The sequence below is a fragment of the Microcebus murinus genome, chromosome 17 (assembly GCF_040939455.1).
Source record: "Microcebus murinus isolate Inina chromosome 17, M.murinus_Inina_mat1.0, whole genome shotgun sequence".
Classification (NCBI taxonomy): domain Eukaryota; kingdom Metazoa; phylum Chordata; class Mammalia; order Primates; family Cheirogaleidae; genus Microcebus; species Microcebus murinus.
The window spans coordinates 37,731,248-37,747,945 of record NC_134120.1 but is presented as its reverse complement, the minus strand read 5'-3'; the positions used below and the strand labels follow the sequence as shown (position 1 = coordinate 37,747,945).

General features: G+C 39.7%; 1 protein-coding gene across 2 annotated transcripts in view; it reads right to left on the bottom strand.

The window, feature by feature from the left end:
• The window catches only part of B4GALT6 (beta-1,4-galactosyltransferase 6), a 62,714-nt gene that overhangs the window by 25,833 nt on the left and 20,183 nt on the right, over nucleotides 1–16,698 (bottom strand). For both annotated transcript variants that reach the window (XM_020282357.2, XM_020282356.2), the window contains exon 3: nucleotides 7,728–7,841. In XM_020282357.2, coding sequence (XP_020137946.1) covers nucleotides 7,728–7,841 — 114 coding nt within the window. The remainder of the gene's footprint in view (nucleotides 1–7,727; nucleotides 7,842–16,698) is intronic.

Genomic DNA, 16,698 nt, shown 5'->3' with positions numbered 1-16,698 from the left:
TTGATTTGGCTTTTGCTATAGGTCTGGGGTTTGGCTCAGAGGTCTGCGAAGTATCCCAGCTGATTTAGATACGGGTCTTCCCTGAAGCACACTTAAGAGAAGCAGAGCTCTATGACCTTCACCTGGTCACAGCATTTATACACTCACAAACACCCTATTCCACCAACTTCCCAACCTGCCACACCCGGGTCGCCAATCCCAACCTTGGAGCAACACTTGTCCGTGCTCACATTCTCCATCCAATAAATAGCACTGAAGAAAACCACATGCGCACATAGATTAATCCCATCACATTTTGTTGACAATACCTAATATACTGCCTCGAACATAGAAAGCTTTCAACAAAAACTAGTGTCACATTATTTGTGCATTTTGACAGGGTGGGGGCGCTCTCTAGGCTAACCACAATCACGTTTGATGATTAGCTGACTCCACTTTTCAGTCCCTACACAACAAATTTTTAAATATTTACTCCTCCCTTTCAAGCTGTGCAGGCCTTCTTGGCCACCCCCTGATATGCAAGTGGCCTCCTGCTTTATCTGAAAGGAAGAAACAATGGCATGAACCTCTTACCCTTCTCCACCTCAATTCCAAATGACCTGCGGTCTGGCCTTGGTGAGAAGGTGTTCGTCCAGCTCTCCAAGCTTGACTCTTCAACCCAAGGACCCAGGTCTCCTTCCACTCTCTGACCTGGCTCCTCTCTCCTCTCCCACTGTGCCCGGGACACGCTCTCATCCGTTTCTTCCTAAAGAGTTCTTAACTCTGTGTCCTCTGCTATTCTCCTTCCCTTTCCCATCAAACACTTTTTCTTAGCCAACTGGTCTTCACACACTTTGGACTCACTTCTCAGGGCAGTCTAAGTTTGCTTCATAATTACTTTGCTGCTCTACTGAAGTCCAGCTTGCCGTGGTCCCCATCAGTTTTCTACGTGCTGAATTCAACAGCCTTTTCACAGTTCCTCCTTCTACCTGCTTTCTTTGACAGTCTCTCCTTGCAATGCTCTCCTCGCTGGCCCTTGGGATGCCATCCTCCAACTCTTCCAGGTCCCTGTTTCTCTTCTACTGACCACGGCTCACTTGTGTGACTGCTAATTTCTGGACCTGCTCAGCTGTCTTCCTGCTCACCTGCCCCATGTCCAAGTCCAGATCTCTTATGACATTCAGACCCTAAATGACTCTGCTGAACTTCAAACCACACATGCCCAAACGGAACGCATCAACTCCCCCATTCTCCAAACGTGAGGTTTATCCTGCATTGCTTGTTTCGGTTAACAGTCACCAAGTCAGAAACCTAGAAATGAACCCCGTTGGGTGCCACATCTGGCCAACAGCAGCCCTGAGCTCCTGTTTCGTGCCTCTGCCTGTTTCCAATGCCACAGCCTTGGCCCCTGCTCTTGTCTTTTCCTCTTGGCCCAATGCAGTTAGTGCTCACTGGTCTCCCTTACTCCAAGATTTCCCCATTCTCACCCATCTTTCAGCTTCTCATCTGAATAATCTTTCTCAAGTATTATACAATCCTAGTCCACCATTCATTTGCCTAAAGCCTTCAATGGTTCTCCATTTCCCTAAAGCAGGGTTTTTTGTTTCTGTTTTGGGTTTATCCTAGACCCTTTGAAAATCATGCACTCTCACCCAAGATAAATGTGCATCAATTCTTTGCAGACAAGTTCAGGGGCTCCGCTCGCTCCAAAGCCCAACTCACAGACACCTAGGCATTCATGGAACTCACGCGGTCCTCAGATCCCTTAGTCCTTTGGGTGAAACCCTTCTCCTCCTGTCCAGCTTCATTTCCCACATTCCCCACTCACACACCCTCTCTGGCTGGAGCCAACCACTCTCCACTCCCAGAATATACAACTCCTCCTGTGCCCTGCTGCTGTTCTTTCCCAGCTACCTACTGAAGTATCTTCAAGACCCAATGCCAATGTTCCTTCTCTCTGATTCTTCCTTTTCCTTCCAGAATGAACTGCCGTCTCCCTTTTGTCACATTTATTTCCCTTTCACAGCATGCCTTTCTCTGAGTGTGTGACCTGCTCCTGGCTGTACACACACGACCATATTCAGCGTTGCTTCTCCCCTGCCTGCCCCTAGGACACAGGGCCCGCCGCACGGCTGCTGTTCAACCAGCAACAGCTGCTGACTCTAAAATGACTCCCATAGCTTTTTTTTTTAAATAAACATATGCACTAACTATTATTTGAGCTTTTCTGAAGTTTATTTGCTTGTCTTTTCCCTCCTTGCTGATTTTCATGTGAATTATTTAAATCCATCTCAGTAAGTCCTTGTAGCTTTTGTTATATTCATAAGGTTAGCAACTATAGAAACTATCAGGGTTAACCCATACAGGAAACTATTCCACAAACAGTAAGGACAGAATATATAAAGGTTACTGCAAACATATTCTGTATTCTATTTGAATGAGAATTAAAAGATAGGGAAACGCCAAAAAAAAAAAAAAAAAAAAAAAAAAAAAAAAAAAAAAAAAAAAATAAAAGATAGGGAAACTAAAGGTGAAGTCTATTTTTATTTTAATGCAGAGTACACAATTGACATTTTCCATTTCTGCCTCACCCAGAAAAATCAAAATCAAAACATCCATGCTAAGCACTTATTATTTTTTAGCTCTAGATAAGGGGAAACTTCTATTTTACTTTGTTAGAGCAAAGAATCTTACATAAATTCAATAAAGCTGAAAATGAGTTTGCCCTATGGAGGATCTATAAATACTAACAGTAACAAAGAAATATTCACTCATATTATTCATATAAATAATACACATCAAAATAGATTTCATAGTGTCATTTGACTGCTATTGAAGATGAAACAGTACTGAAATTCATGAAATTCATTTTATCTGAATTCCAATTTGAAAAATTCACACTTTATGAAAATCTTGTGCCAGTGGTTCCATTGTTACACCAGGGATAAATCAAAACAGATTTACAAGCCGGGCGTGGTGGCTCACACCTATAATCCTAGCACTTTGGGAGGCCGAGGCAGGTGGATCACTCAAGGTCAGGAGTTTGAAACCAGCCTGAGCAAGAGTGAGACCCCATCTCTACTACAAATAGAAAGAAATTAATTGGCCAACTAATATATATAGAAAAAATTAGCTGGGCATGGTGGCACATGCCTGTAGTCCCAGCTACTGGGGAGGCTGAGGCAGGAAGATTGCTTGAGCTCAGGAGTTTGAAGTTGCTGTAAGCCAGGCTGACGCCATGGCACTCTAGCCTGGGCAACACAGTGAGACTCTGCCTCAAAAAAATAAAAATAAATGAGGATTTATAGCTAGATAACCAAATACCAATTTTAAGCCATGACTTCACTGTTGGTGCTTATGAATAAATATTACTCACACTTGAATGGTTTTCATCCAAATAGGTCTTATTCTTACACAGATCCCTCCTATTATTTGGGGATGTATTATATTCAATTATTTCATGTAATATAATAACATGTTACACTTAGGTATTTTATTACGGTATATTGTTCTCTATCATCAATGGGAACTATTCTGTTAATTAATAAAAATTCAGGATGCATAGCTAAGAATAAAACTTTTTTTTAATTAAAATTCTTTAAAAGTTCTTTTTTCCTTGTAAGTTCAGATGTGAAGAATAAAACTTCTTAACTCCACATATTCCTCCTAGGTTTCTCATTCCCTTAATTATTGCAAAATCTGGCTCCATCATTCACAGAAGTAGGGAGAAGGGAGAATCAAATTAACACCCATCAGGCTTCAAGTGTTGTGCTCCATCCTATCTGCACAACACTGTGAATGAAGGTGATATGATAACTCCAGGTTTTACAGATAGGGAAACTGAGGCTCCACTTTGCAGAGGTCACATGACTAGTGAAAAGGTTCTGCCGGACAGCTCATGCAAGGCCCTCTTGGCAGAAGCCTTGTTATGTTGGCTGTACCCACTGCTCCTTTCTAAAGCATTATCTGATGTGGCCATATTTTCTACCAAATAACACTGTCACCCTGGCCACCACTCACTGGACACAGGATTGGTGCTGGACCCAAAGCTGGCAGATGATGCCGGGGCCTGCTGTAAGAAGATGGCTGGCCACACCCATGTGATCCTCTCTTATAAAAGAATGCAAGACTCTGAGGGAAGCACAGAGAAGGAACAGTAGCACCAAAACCCGTGTGTAGCAGCCACACATGACAGAGGTTACGTGCGATGAGCTATGGGACTGGAGGAGAGGCATGCCAGCATGAGGGCCTGGCAGTAAAACGCTTTCAAACAGAGTCTAATTAATACTCATAAAGCACTCCATTAAGAAAATGGCAACTAAACCAAGAACAGAAAGATTTCCTAAAACTATAAACCCTTGAATATAAACATTATGAAGATGAAATTATGGTAATCAATATTTCAACAGAACATTATCCAGTGGTTTCAGGATTACACAGACAAAAATATTCATTTTTAGGAGAACAAGGCTGCAATAACAAAGTAAAGACAAAGAGCCACAAAAACCATTGAGCTTCATTCTCTATTATGGGACAGCAAAGAGACAGCAAGATAAGAATCACCTGAGAGGCCAGGCGCGGTGGCTCATGCCTGTAATCCTAGCACTTTGGGAGGCCAAGGCGGGAGGATCTCTTGAGCTCAGGAGTTTGAGACCAGCCTGAGCAAGAGCGAGACACCATCTCTACTATAATTAGAAAGAAATTAGCCAAACAACTAAAAACAGAAAAAATTAGCTGGGCGCGGTGGCGCGTGCCTACAGTCACAGCTACTCGGGAGGCTGAGGCAGGAGGATCACTTGAGCCCAGGAGTTTGAGGTTGCTGTGAGCTAGGCTGATGCCACAGCACTCTAGCCCAGGCAACAGAATGAGACTCTGTCTCAAAAAAAAAAAAAAAAAAAAAGAATCACCTGAGAATTTGTTTTACATAATATTAGTGCCCAGGCCCGGGTGAAAACAAGTCAGAAACTTAGGGGTTGGGCCCAAGAATTATAAAAGCTTCCCAGGTGCTTCTGTTGTACAGCCGAGAATGAGACCCATCCTCTCAATCAGCAGGTCTCAAAGTGTGGCCCAAGAATCATCAGCATTAGCATCACCTCAAAGAACTTGTCAGAAATGAAGAGTTTCAGGCCTACTCCAGAGCTACTGAATCTGAAACTCTGAGGGTAGGGCCAGAAATCTGTGTTTTATGAGACCATCCATATAATCCTGATATACCCTCAAGTTTGAAAGCCATGCCTTACATAATATTGAAAGGTCAATCTTTCTTTTTATTATGAATATATAATATCTATCAACAATAAACTGAAAAAAATCCTACAAATATGATCGGCAAAGGCTAATATCCTCAATAAAGCCATGTAAAGACATAAAAAAAAATATCTAGATACTAAAGACATTAGAACACAGGGATACATAAGCAATTTAAAAATGTTTACTTAAATCTTTAATTATATAAAAATCAAGATACAAACTTATATGTACAGAGTATGTTTAAATCATAGGGTGGGGGCAGGGAGGACATACAAAGAAAAAAAATGCCAAAATAATAGCCGTGTTGGCTTCTGAGTGCTGGGAGTACAACATAGTGGTTTTGTAAAAATAATGATAATGTATCATCTTTATAATTTTTAAAAACTACATATTTAAAGTACAATAGTTTGATCACTAACATATATTATACACAAAAGTTAAAAACAAAATAGTAAGGCCGGGCGCTGTGGCTCACGCCTGTAATCCTAGCTCTTAGGAGGCCGAGGCGGGCGGATTGCTCAAGGTCAGGAGTTCAAAACCAGCCTGAGCAAGAGCGAGACCCCGTCTCTACTATAAATAGAAAGAAATTAATTGGCCAACTGATATATATATAAAAAATTAGCTGGGCATGGTGGCACATGCCTGTAGTCCCAGCTACTCGGGAGGCTGAGGCAGAAGGATCACTCAAGCCCAGGAGTTTGAGGTTGCTGTGAGCTAGGCTGACGCCACGGCACTCACTCTAGCCTGGACAACAAAGTGAGACTCTGTCTCAAAAAAAAAAAAAAAAAAAAAAGTAAAATTATTAGAAGGAAATGAAGGCATTTGTATGGCATTGGGGCAAGAAAAGCTTTCTTAAGACAAAAAAAGGCAAAAACCTTAAATGAATTGATACGACTGAAAATATCACAATTTTTAACTTCCATAAAATAAAAGACTCCATAAATAAAATAAAAATCAAGCCCAGGACTGTGAAAAGATACTCAATACATAACAGACAACAGGCCACTGCCAGAATATAAAAGATTCCTGTTGGTCAATACAAACACATAACAACCCATGAGGAACTGATAAAAGCCATGACAGAGCAAGTCACAGGAGAGAAAATTTAAAAATACGAACATTTGAGAAATTAATCAAACCCACTAGTAGTAGTGAGTAAAGTGAAAATTGTTTTTTGTTTTTGTTTTTTGAGACAGAATCTTGCTCTGTCACCCAGGATAGAATGCCGTGGCGTCAGCCTAGCTCACAGCAACCTCAAACTCCTGGGCTCAAGCTATCCACCTGCTTCAGCCTACAGGCATGGGACTACAGGCATGCACCACCATGCCTGACTAATTTTTCTATTTTTAGTTGCCTGACTAATTTTTTTTTTCTATTTTTACTAGAGACGGGGTCTCGTTCTTGCTCAGGCTGGTCTTGAACTCCTGAGCTGAAGCAATCCTCCTACCTCGGCCACCAGAGTGCTAGGATTAGCCACGGTGCCTGGCCGGAAAGTGAAAATTCAACCAATGAGATACCATTTATTAAGCTATCAGATTAGCAAAAATCAAAAGCCCATCAATATCCAAGTGGTACGTTCATGCTTTGCTGTCAGGGATATAAATTTGGAGAGCAATTTCAGAAAATCTGGAAAAACTGAGCCAATCTACCTAGCAATTTCACCACTAGGCATCAACCCTCAAGTATACATACATATATCCACAAGATGGCCTGTACTATGTTGCTCTTTATAGCAAAAAAGAAAAAAATTTTGCTATTTTGTGACAGCAAAAAAAGTGAAAACGACCTAAATGTCCATCAGCAGGGAAAGAGGTAAACGAAATGTTACACACTTATACAAAGAAATACTATGCAATAATAGGTGACATAAATTAGTCAGAAATTTAGGGGTTGAGCCCAAGATCTATAGGTAAACAACATGGGTAGTTCTCAAAAAAATGAAGTAAAAAAAGTAAGTCACAAAAAAAAATGTAATTTATAAGACCATTTACATAAATTATTAGGACCTTTGTAGCAATATATATTTTCTTTGCATACGTCTTATCTATGTAAAAAATAATTTTTGTAACATGTAAGAATACAAAGCAAACTCACAATAGAGGCGAGGTTACTTCTGAAGAAGGGCATGGTGGTCCAAAAGGACTTTGGCTTAGTCTGTAATGTTCTAATATATTCAAAAGGAGGCAACACATTAATTACTCTCCTAAACACTATTTCCTGAGAATTTGAAAGAAAGCCAAAGTATTAATTTTTAAATCCTGGTGGTAGAAATATGAGTATTTGTCATTTTCTCTTTTGTATTTTTCTTCAGCTTTTCAATCATTCCCCTACAAAAAGTGCTTTGCCAAAAAAAAAAAAAAAAATCAAGTAACATGCTGTATAATATGAACATTTGCACCCAGAGTAATGATCTGATCCTGATGTACTCAAATCATGTGGCTTTTATAATTTGACTATAACATAAATAAATAGTTAAGTCAAAATTGGACCACACTTACGCATGTAAGGCAGCTTTTCCGGGCAGGGGAGGTATGCTGAATATGTGAAGTTTTCTGGAAGATACGTCGTCGTTTGAACAAGGTAATCGCTTGAATTATTGCCTTCAGGATAATCTTGGAGAGAGAGAAAAAAGTTAACAACCAAAAAGCTGCCTTTCGCTTTGCCCCTAGTATGAAATATGTCAGTGTCACTGTGAGAAAACTACAATATGAAATCCACAGAAGTCCTTAAAAGCAATTATCTATAAAGAACTAGAGAAAAGCAAACCTCTGCTGGAATGGACCTCACAGCATGATTTCCCAGGAGAAGTCTAAAGTCTAGAGAGCAGCAGGCCCTTGTCCTTGCATGCAAAGATAGCAGTCCCTTTTGCAGCAGTGTGAGAACACCTGCTCCCATCCTTCCCTGGCTGAGCCAGATCTAAAAGGAGCGTGGAAGTACAAGAGGGAATCCTCTCCCCTATCACACAGCCAAGGGTGTTCCCAACCATCACAGAGGCGCTCCACTGCCACTAGTATCCACAGAGCAGAGGGGTGGGAGTAATGTTTTCTCACACTTAAGAAACTGAGATTTACCCACTCAAATTACTTCTGTCACACAGCCCATTCTAAACATATAAATTAGTCATTCCCAGCCCATGGGCTGCAGCCCCTGGGGAGCCCTGGAGCTATTATTACATTAAGGACATTATCTTTAGGCTCAGCAAGTTATACCGCATATAGAGCAGTGGTTTTATTTTTTTTTTTTTTTTTTTTTATTGTTTTTTTTTTTGAGACAGAGTCTCGCTTTGTTGTCCAGGCTAGAGTGAGTGCCGTGGCGTCAGCCTAGCTCACAGCAACCTCAAACTCCTGGGCTCGAGTGATCCTTCTGCCTCAGCCTCCCGAGTAGCTGGGACTACAGGCATGCGCCACCATGCCCGGCTAGTTTTTTTTTTTTTTTATATATATATCAGTTGGCCAATTAATTTCTTTCTATTTATAGTAGAGACGGGGTCTCGCTCTTGCTCAGGCTGGTTTTGAACTCCTGACCTTGAGCAATCCGCCCGCCTCGGCCTCCCAAGAGCTAGGATTACAGGCGTGAGCCACAGCGCCCGGCCGAGCAGTGGTTTTAGAGCACCAAAGTCAAACGCCTGAGTGCAAACCCTTACTCCTGCACTTACTAGCTGTGTGATTTGGGCACAGGGCACAGCACTGCTTCCTGTCTATGCCTACATCATATCGTCGTTTCCAGATTTCAATAAGATAAAATGTATAAAGTGCTTGGAACAATCCCTGGCCCATATAAATATGCAATAACTGCAGCCATTAGTGACTGGTTTAGAGATAAGCACCTGACCCATGAGACAGTCACAGGCTTAGGATTTTCGAACATGGAACCGGAGAGATTACATTTTAGTCCCTTTCTAGGGCAAAGTTCTGAGATGCAAATCTGGGAACTATGACATGCAGATTTCCTGCTCTGCAGCAGAAGCTGGCCTAAGAGAACGAGATCAACATGCAGTCAGAAACAAGAGATGGAAGCAGCTAATTAAACTACCGCCTGTCTCCTGAATTGCAAACCACGTATCACAGAAAACGGAACTCTAGCAGACACTTTAGGAAAACGTGAAGATATTCTTTCAATCTTCAGTAATCTGCTCCAATGAGAGACTATAAAAGCTAAAGCCTCTGACACATGGAAAAAAATGGCACAATCCTGCAAACTGGATACAACGTATGCGAGAAGAGCCCAAGAAAACTAAGCACCTCACCTGCACGCCTTTACCTAACATCAACATTCATTCACTATCAAAATGGAGTTGATGGGGATGCAGCCTGGGAGCCAGGACAGTCCTTGAGGGCAGAGAGACACACCCCACCTCCAAGCCCGGCTAATGGAAGACAGCCCTGCCCAGGCTGCTGAGTAGAGGTTGCTTGGGGAGGGGAGGGACTCCAGGCCTGGCTGGTATCCAGGAGGAGACAGAAGCGACATGCCAAGGTCCAATTCCAAAGGACTGCACGGAAAACCCCAGTTATGAATGTTACAGGGCATCAGGAAGATGTTGAGGTAATTTAACTGTATTGCCAGAAAACCCCAACATGATAAATAAAGACTGCTGATGGTACAACTGCTAAGGCCTATTCCACCAGGAAGTGGGAAAGCCCCAGTGAGAGAATCGGCCCCAGTGTCTCTCTCTGGAGGAGCCCTAGAAAGCATCTGGCAAGGAATATCCTTCATGCACAGAGTACGGGAGGGGATTCAGTGGACACCGATTGTTCTGTATGCCCAGCGACAGACTAAGACCACAGGAAGTCCTCTAGTAGCCCAGGCTCCATGGCTCGCCCATATGCATCTGGAAGATTTAAAGATACTAAACAAAAATAAGTGTAGGCTGGTCCCAAGGTAGTGAGTTATCTCAGTTGATTGTTCACAGCCAGTTACAGATTGAACTCCTTATTCTACTACTTTCTCGTGCTTCTCACTACTGCACTTGACTAGTCTAAAATAAATAAATAAATAAAGTCAGGTGTAAGGAAGTCCTATAAAGTTCTGATTCTTTTTTCATGATACTTTTAAAAAATATGTCTATATACATACCAAATTTCAAGTTATATTTTAATTTTTTTACATGTACCGCAAGAGATGCAATTCTTTAAATTAATTTTTTTCCAAGTTATATCTTAAATGAAAGGTTTCTCCTTTTACAGGGACTCCTACTTTCCTAGTGACAGGAGTGAGTGCTCCAAGCATAAATTAGGTTTCTGTCACTCCCACCAGAAATGGTTGAGATTGCTATTGTTACGAGTTTTGTGACAGCTTTTGGTCAAACTCATTGATTTATACCTTGGAGTTACTTATTTATCTTCAATCAACAAATGGATTTTGCTGCTTAATTATAACATAACATACTGGGTTTTTCCATTTAAAAGGAAGATAAGGCATTCTGATGTCAGGGATATAGTAAGAAAAGAAAAAAAAAATCAAACACAAAAAGAACTTTGGAAAATTATAAAAGTTTGTCAAAATTTAAGAGAGCAAAGATTATAATAAAGTCAAAGCAATCTCCCAGAAGGTAGAAAGAAAAGAAAAAGAACTAGAAAACAGAAGACAATAAAATTAGAAAGATAATAAAGATAATCAAGTTAGAGGGTTCTTTCAGCAGTCACAAAATCCAAATAGGCTGGGCAGGGTGGCTCAGGCCTGTAATCCTAGCACTCTTGGGAGGCAGAGGCGGGCCGATTGTTTGAGCTCAAGACCAGCCTGAACAACAGCGTTCAAGACCAGCCTGAACAAGAGCGTTCAAGACCAGCCTGAACAAGAGCGAGATCTGGTCTCTACTAAAAAAATAGAAAGAAATCAGCTGGACAACTAAAAATATATAGAAAAAATTAGCCGGGCATGGTGGCACATGCCTGTAGTCCCAGCTACTTGGGAGGCTGAGGCAGTAGGATCACTTGAGCCCAGGAGCCTGAGGTCGCTGTGAGCTACGCTGACGCCACGGCACTCTAGCCTGGGCAACAGAGTGAGACTTTGTCTCAAAAAAAAAAAAAAAAAAAAAATCCAAACAACAGGAGTTCCAAAAAGAAAGAAAGGAAAATAGCAGGAAGACAAAAGATCAAAGAAATAATAGGGGAATATTTTGTCGAACTAAAGGATAAGAGTTTCCAAAATGATAGGCCCACCTGTACTGAGAAAGAGAAGAAAAACAAAGCTCCAAGAGGCTTTTTATAAAATGTCACAATAGAAAAAGAGCCTAAAAGTCTCCAGAAAGAAAAAACTGGTCCAGGTACAGTAACTGCAATCAGAACAGCCATCATATTTCTCAAAAACAACAGTGGAAGAGAGAAGAGAATCGCATGGAAATTTCAAAACCCCTCAATTTATGTGCTTAAAGAGCTCAGGAAAAAAATCAATGGCAAATATGTAGAAGGCTCAGCAAAAGGGTAAAAAAGAGTTAACAAGTAACATTAATAAAAATAAAAAGATCCACAAAACAATTATGACAATGACTGTCATGTTTCTTGACTCAAGAAAAACAACCAACCAACAATTATTTATGTACTCTTCACAACACAAACAATACTGATTTGAGTTTAAATCATGTTAGAATTATATTGGGAATAAGGGTAGGTAAAATTGGGGTGTGCTATAAAGTACTAAATATCTTTCTTCCATAACAGGAATAGTTAACAATTGATACATCAAGAGACAGCAGAATAGAAACATGAAGATAATAAATACAGAATAAGCTGTTAACAATTAAAAGTTGTTTTCTCTGAGGACTGGGACTCAGAGAAGAGATAGGCTGTTTTTTATTTATAACCCTTTTCTACAATTAAAATATAAAAGTACTACTTAAGAATATAAAAAAGCTATTCATACAGAGTTTGCTTTTCAATATGAATAAATGAAAGGTTAACACAAATTCTGAACAGCAAGTTCTTTACAAGTTAGATAGCGCTCTCTCTCTCTCTCTCTCTCTCTCTCTCTCTCTCTCAGAGTTCATCTTACAGCTTTCTTTGAACATACCACTGGAAAGAACACATGGGCTAGCTATATAAAGACAATGATTTTCCTTAATCTCTTCATTCCATCAATTTTTATTAAGCATCTACTATACATACACATTTGTAGGAGTTAGAAATAGAAGATAAATAAGGTTGACCCTGGATGTATAACTGGGATATGAATTTTTTTAAAATTTTTTAGAAGACTAAGGTTGTCCCTGGATGTCAACTGCCTTTATTGTGTTTCAAAGACTCATTTTCTTATAATCCTGAGGCAGAAAAATATTTACATTGTTATGCAATCCTCAAGTAATTTCTTGATGTCATGTGTTAATTTAAATAACAGTATTTTCTTACCCTGCATAATTTATTAATTCTGATCATTAATGCTCTGGCCCCTCCTCATATAGCCACATGCTATATGGTTCTATAAACCCACAGCCAACTTACAGAAATGTTAGGCTCTGTAGACATTTCTGCAAAACATACTGATAACTCCCCCTGGGAAGTGTGGTGGCACCAGGAGGATCAGAGAGAACTGTTTTTACTTTTGATTTTAGTGTTAGAATGACTGAATCACAAAAGAACACATTTATCACTTTTATCAGTTTTTAAAGAACCAAATTAAAAAAAAAAAAACACACCTTAAAGTCATGCAATACCAACATATTCACTTCCTTTTAATACAGAGTTTTGGAGCTACATGTGTTATTCTTGGCCACATCATTATCAATGATCTTAAGGAGCTCAACTCACTGCCAGACTTAGAGGAACGCCTACACACTCCTTGAAGGAGTACTTTGTCCAGTGGTATTTATGCCATTCCAATGTGTTATGTTTACATGAGTCTACCCACCACCCCAGCTGCTAGTCTGAATATCTCTTTTAATTGAAATCACATTGTCTTTGATTTCTAGCATCTAATAAAGTACCTACAACATAGTAGGAACATACTGTAAATAAACACTCATAAGTGATAATAGCCAATGATGACTTAAGCTTTTGGAGACTATCCTGTAATAAACCCATAAAATCCTTATTCCTACAAACGTGGTTAGGTAAGCAATGTCCATCAAGCATGACCACTGCTTTGCAACAGTTTCAAAAGGTTATGCATGACAGATGCATTTGAGAGATCCACCACAACCACTATAAAAAGCAGACATTACTTCATCTAATGAATGGATGAGAACAAAATGAGCTCTGGGGCCCCTGCTTCATTCCTCCCTTCCAAAACCGCAGCCAAGGCTGGGCATGGTGGCTCACACCTATGACCCCAGCACTTTGAAAGGCCAAGGTGGGAGGATCAATTGAGGCCAGAAGTTCAAGACCAGCCTGGGCAACATAGCAAGACCCTATCGCTAGGAAAAATTTAAAAAGTAACTGGGTGTGGTGGCCCATGCCTGTAATCTCAGCTACTCGGGAAGCTGAGGTGGGAGGATCACTTGAGCCCAGGAGTCTGAGGTTACAGTGAATTACTGCCACTGCACTTTAGCTTGAGCAAGAGAGTAAGACCCCATTTCTAAAAAGATAGATATAAAAAGTAAAAAAAAAAAAAAGCAAAACCACAGCCAAAGAAAAGGGAAACACAGAATGAAAACTTCTGGACAGATCACCCACTAAGCTCTCACTGGACCTTATCACTTAAAGAAAATGATGACAGAACCAAAAGACACCTCTCAATGGCTTTATTTTTCCTGCAAAAGGGCAGCTTAAAACAGGTGGTAATAACTCGATAAGAGTGCTACTAGTTACCGCTAACTCGTCATGTCAGGCTGGCAGTGTTTGAAGGCCTCACTTCATAATAAGAAGTGTGCAGGGTTATTTCTAACAAACCCACCAACTCTAACACTGCATGACCTTATCATATTCCTCAGTATTAATGCGCTGAAAACATCTCGTTTTCCTAATGTGACTGGCTCGGTAGGCTACAAGGAAAGGCTCATTTGATTATGAGAGTATATATAATTTCTTTACAAAAATATTATATATCTATTAACCACAGCAAGTCAGGTGTAGGGTTAAAACCCCCTTCTTGAAATCAAATGTACTTATAAATATTATGACCGAGTTACCAATTAGTGTTCAATTTTAAACAAGCTACTATACGTTAATCAAGTCTCCCCTAGGGCTCAATTAGCTCTTTATACACCTTATTAACCATTATCTCCTTTTGGACAGATTATATCTATATAAAGTCTGTGCAGAAATAACCAGTTGCATTGTAAATAACTATGTTTCCATCTCTCCCAGCAACCTAGAGATCCTCATATAAAGGGAGAATGTTGTTCTTAATGTTGCATCTCCAATATCTAGTTAAATATACTAACTATAATAATTCGATAAATGCTGGATAAATGAACCTAGAAGAGCCGCACAGTTGCCAACCCTAACCCCATTTCCCCTTTTCCCTTGGATACCAGGACCCCAGTTTCAGTCAGAGTTCCAGCGTGCCCAGCTCAAAGATGAAATTTCCCAGCGTCACTGCATCTGGCCATGAGATTAAGTTCTGGCCGACGAAATGTATGAAGAAACACTTTGAGACCTCTGGGAAAGCTCCTTGACAGCAGGCACCCTATCTGTCCTTCCCTGTTCCTTTCCTCCTTCCTACTGTACTTCCTACAAGTACAAATATAAAGACTGAAGCCCAAGCATCATCTTAGATTACAAGTTAACTGTGAAGCTACATGACAAAGCAGAAAAGGACAAGCACGTGATAACTTACTTGCAGGAGCTTCTACAACACCCACAGATATCCAACTTCTAGACTTCTTTTACATGAGAACCAAAAGCCTCTGCAGTCAGGTCTCTATTATAACCAAACGCAATCTCTAACTGATAAAATGACTGTTTGCTGAGAACGATTTTACTATTAATATCAGTAAAGAAACAACATGAAAAGTGTTCAAGGGTTCATAGAAGCCAACTTTTTTTTTTTTTTTTTTTTTTTTTGAGACAGGGTCTCATCTTACTCTGTCGCCCAGTCTTGAGGACAGCAGTGGCATGATCATAGCTTACTGCAACCTCTAACTCCTGGGCTCAAGCAATCCTCCTGCCTCAGCTCCCAAAAGTAGCTAGGACCACAGGTGTACGCCACCACACCCAGCTAATTTGTTTCAAATTTTCTGCAGAGACAAGGTCTTACTATATTGCCCAGGCTGGTCTTGAACTAATGATCCTCTGGCCTCAAGCTCCCAAAGTACTGGGATTACAGGCATAAGCCACCACTACTTCCGGCAAAGTAAGCAAACCCTAATCAAAGTATGCGTTGATTCTTTGGTTTTTATTGAAACTATGACTTGCTGAAAGGAAGAAAGGATTTCCTTTTTTTTTTTTTTTTTTGGTTGCAGGATGCCATAGTGATGGTTCCCTTATCAAGTTCTACATCCACACATATAATGTATTAATACCCCAGGAAAAACAACCTGATAGACCCAAATTTTTAGTACTCAGACAAATACACTAACTTAAAGATGCTTATTTCTTTTCAGTTCAACAAACTTTTAATGAATATTTTCACAATCAACTTACTCAGCTAGCACAAGTCCTACAGAAGCATTTAAAATGTTTAAACTTCTGAAACTACCTATTATTCAGAAGATTCATTAATGCAAAAGACCAGTCAATGAGACTTTAACTGTGGTATTAAAATATGAACTATGTTGAGACAGTTCTTCTAAAAGAAATTCCTTTAAAGTTAAAAGATTAAAAGAAAAGAGTGTTTGATGTGTGGCATCATAAACAAATTAGGCAAAAGACTAAAATGGATTTTGTTAAAGCACATGTGACATTAAGTTGAGAATCACTATGTTACAGTCCTGAATTTTTAGAAGAGTCCATTACCCACCTTCACATACATTTAAGAAATAACACCTAGTGTGGGAGATAGAGACTTCCTATTAGTAGAGGGTATGTGTAGGTTTACAGAGGCACAAAGAAGAAGTGTTGACACCAACTAAATCTTTAACTGTTTAAAATGAGAATATAGAAAGTGCAATAACTGTCAGTCACACTGAACCCTTTAAAATAACACCTAATAATACTTAGGGAGACACTGCAGGAACACTACCATAAAGCTACATTAGCATTCTTCCACAGTAGTTAAATCCATTTACAACAATTCTACCATCATTGAATCATTAGTTTGGCCTATTAGATTTTAATCATAAGTGTTTTCTAACAGATCGTCTACTTCCAGATAACATTTACAAAGACAACAGCAGCTACTGATTTCTAATGTTACAGAATTTCTCCTTTAACTCCTCAAAAAGGCCATAAAACTATTAAGTATCTTCTATAATTAAAAACAAGTATTTTCTAGACTTGACTGGAAAAAAAACATCTTAGGAAACAGAATGAGGATAGAGAGACAGTAATATGGCTAAGATAAATAACTCTTCTCTTTGTGGTTGATTTCCCTTAAATACGATAGGTGAATTGAAAAAGTTGTTCATTTTGTTTAATTTATATTTGCAAAAATTAATTA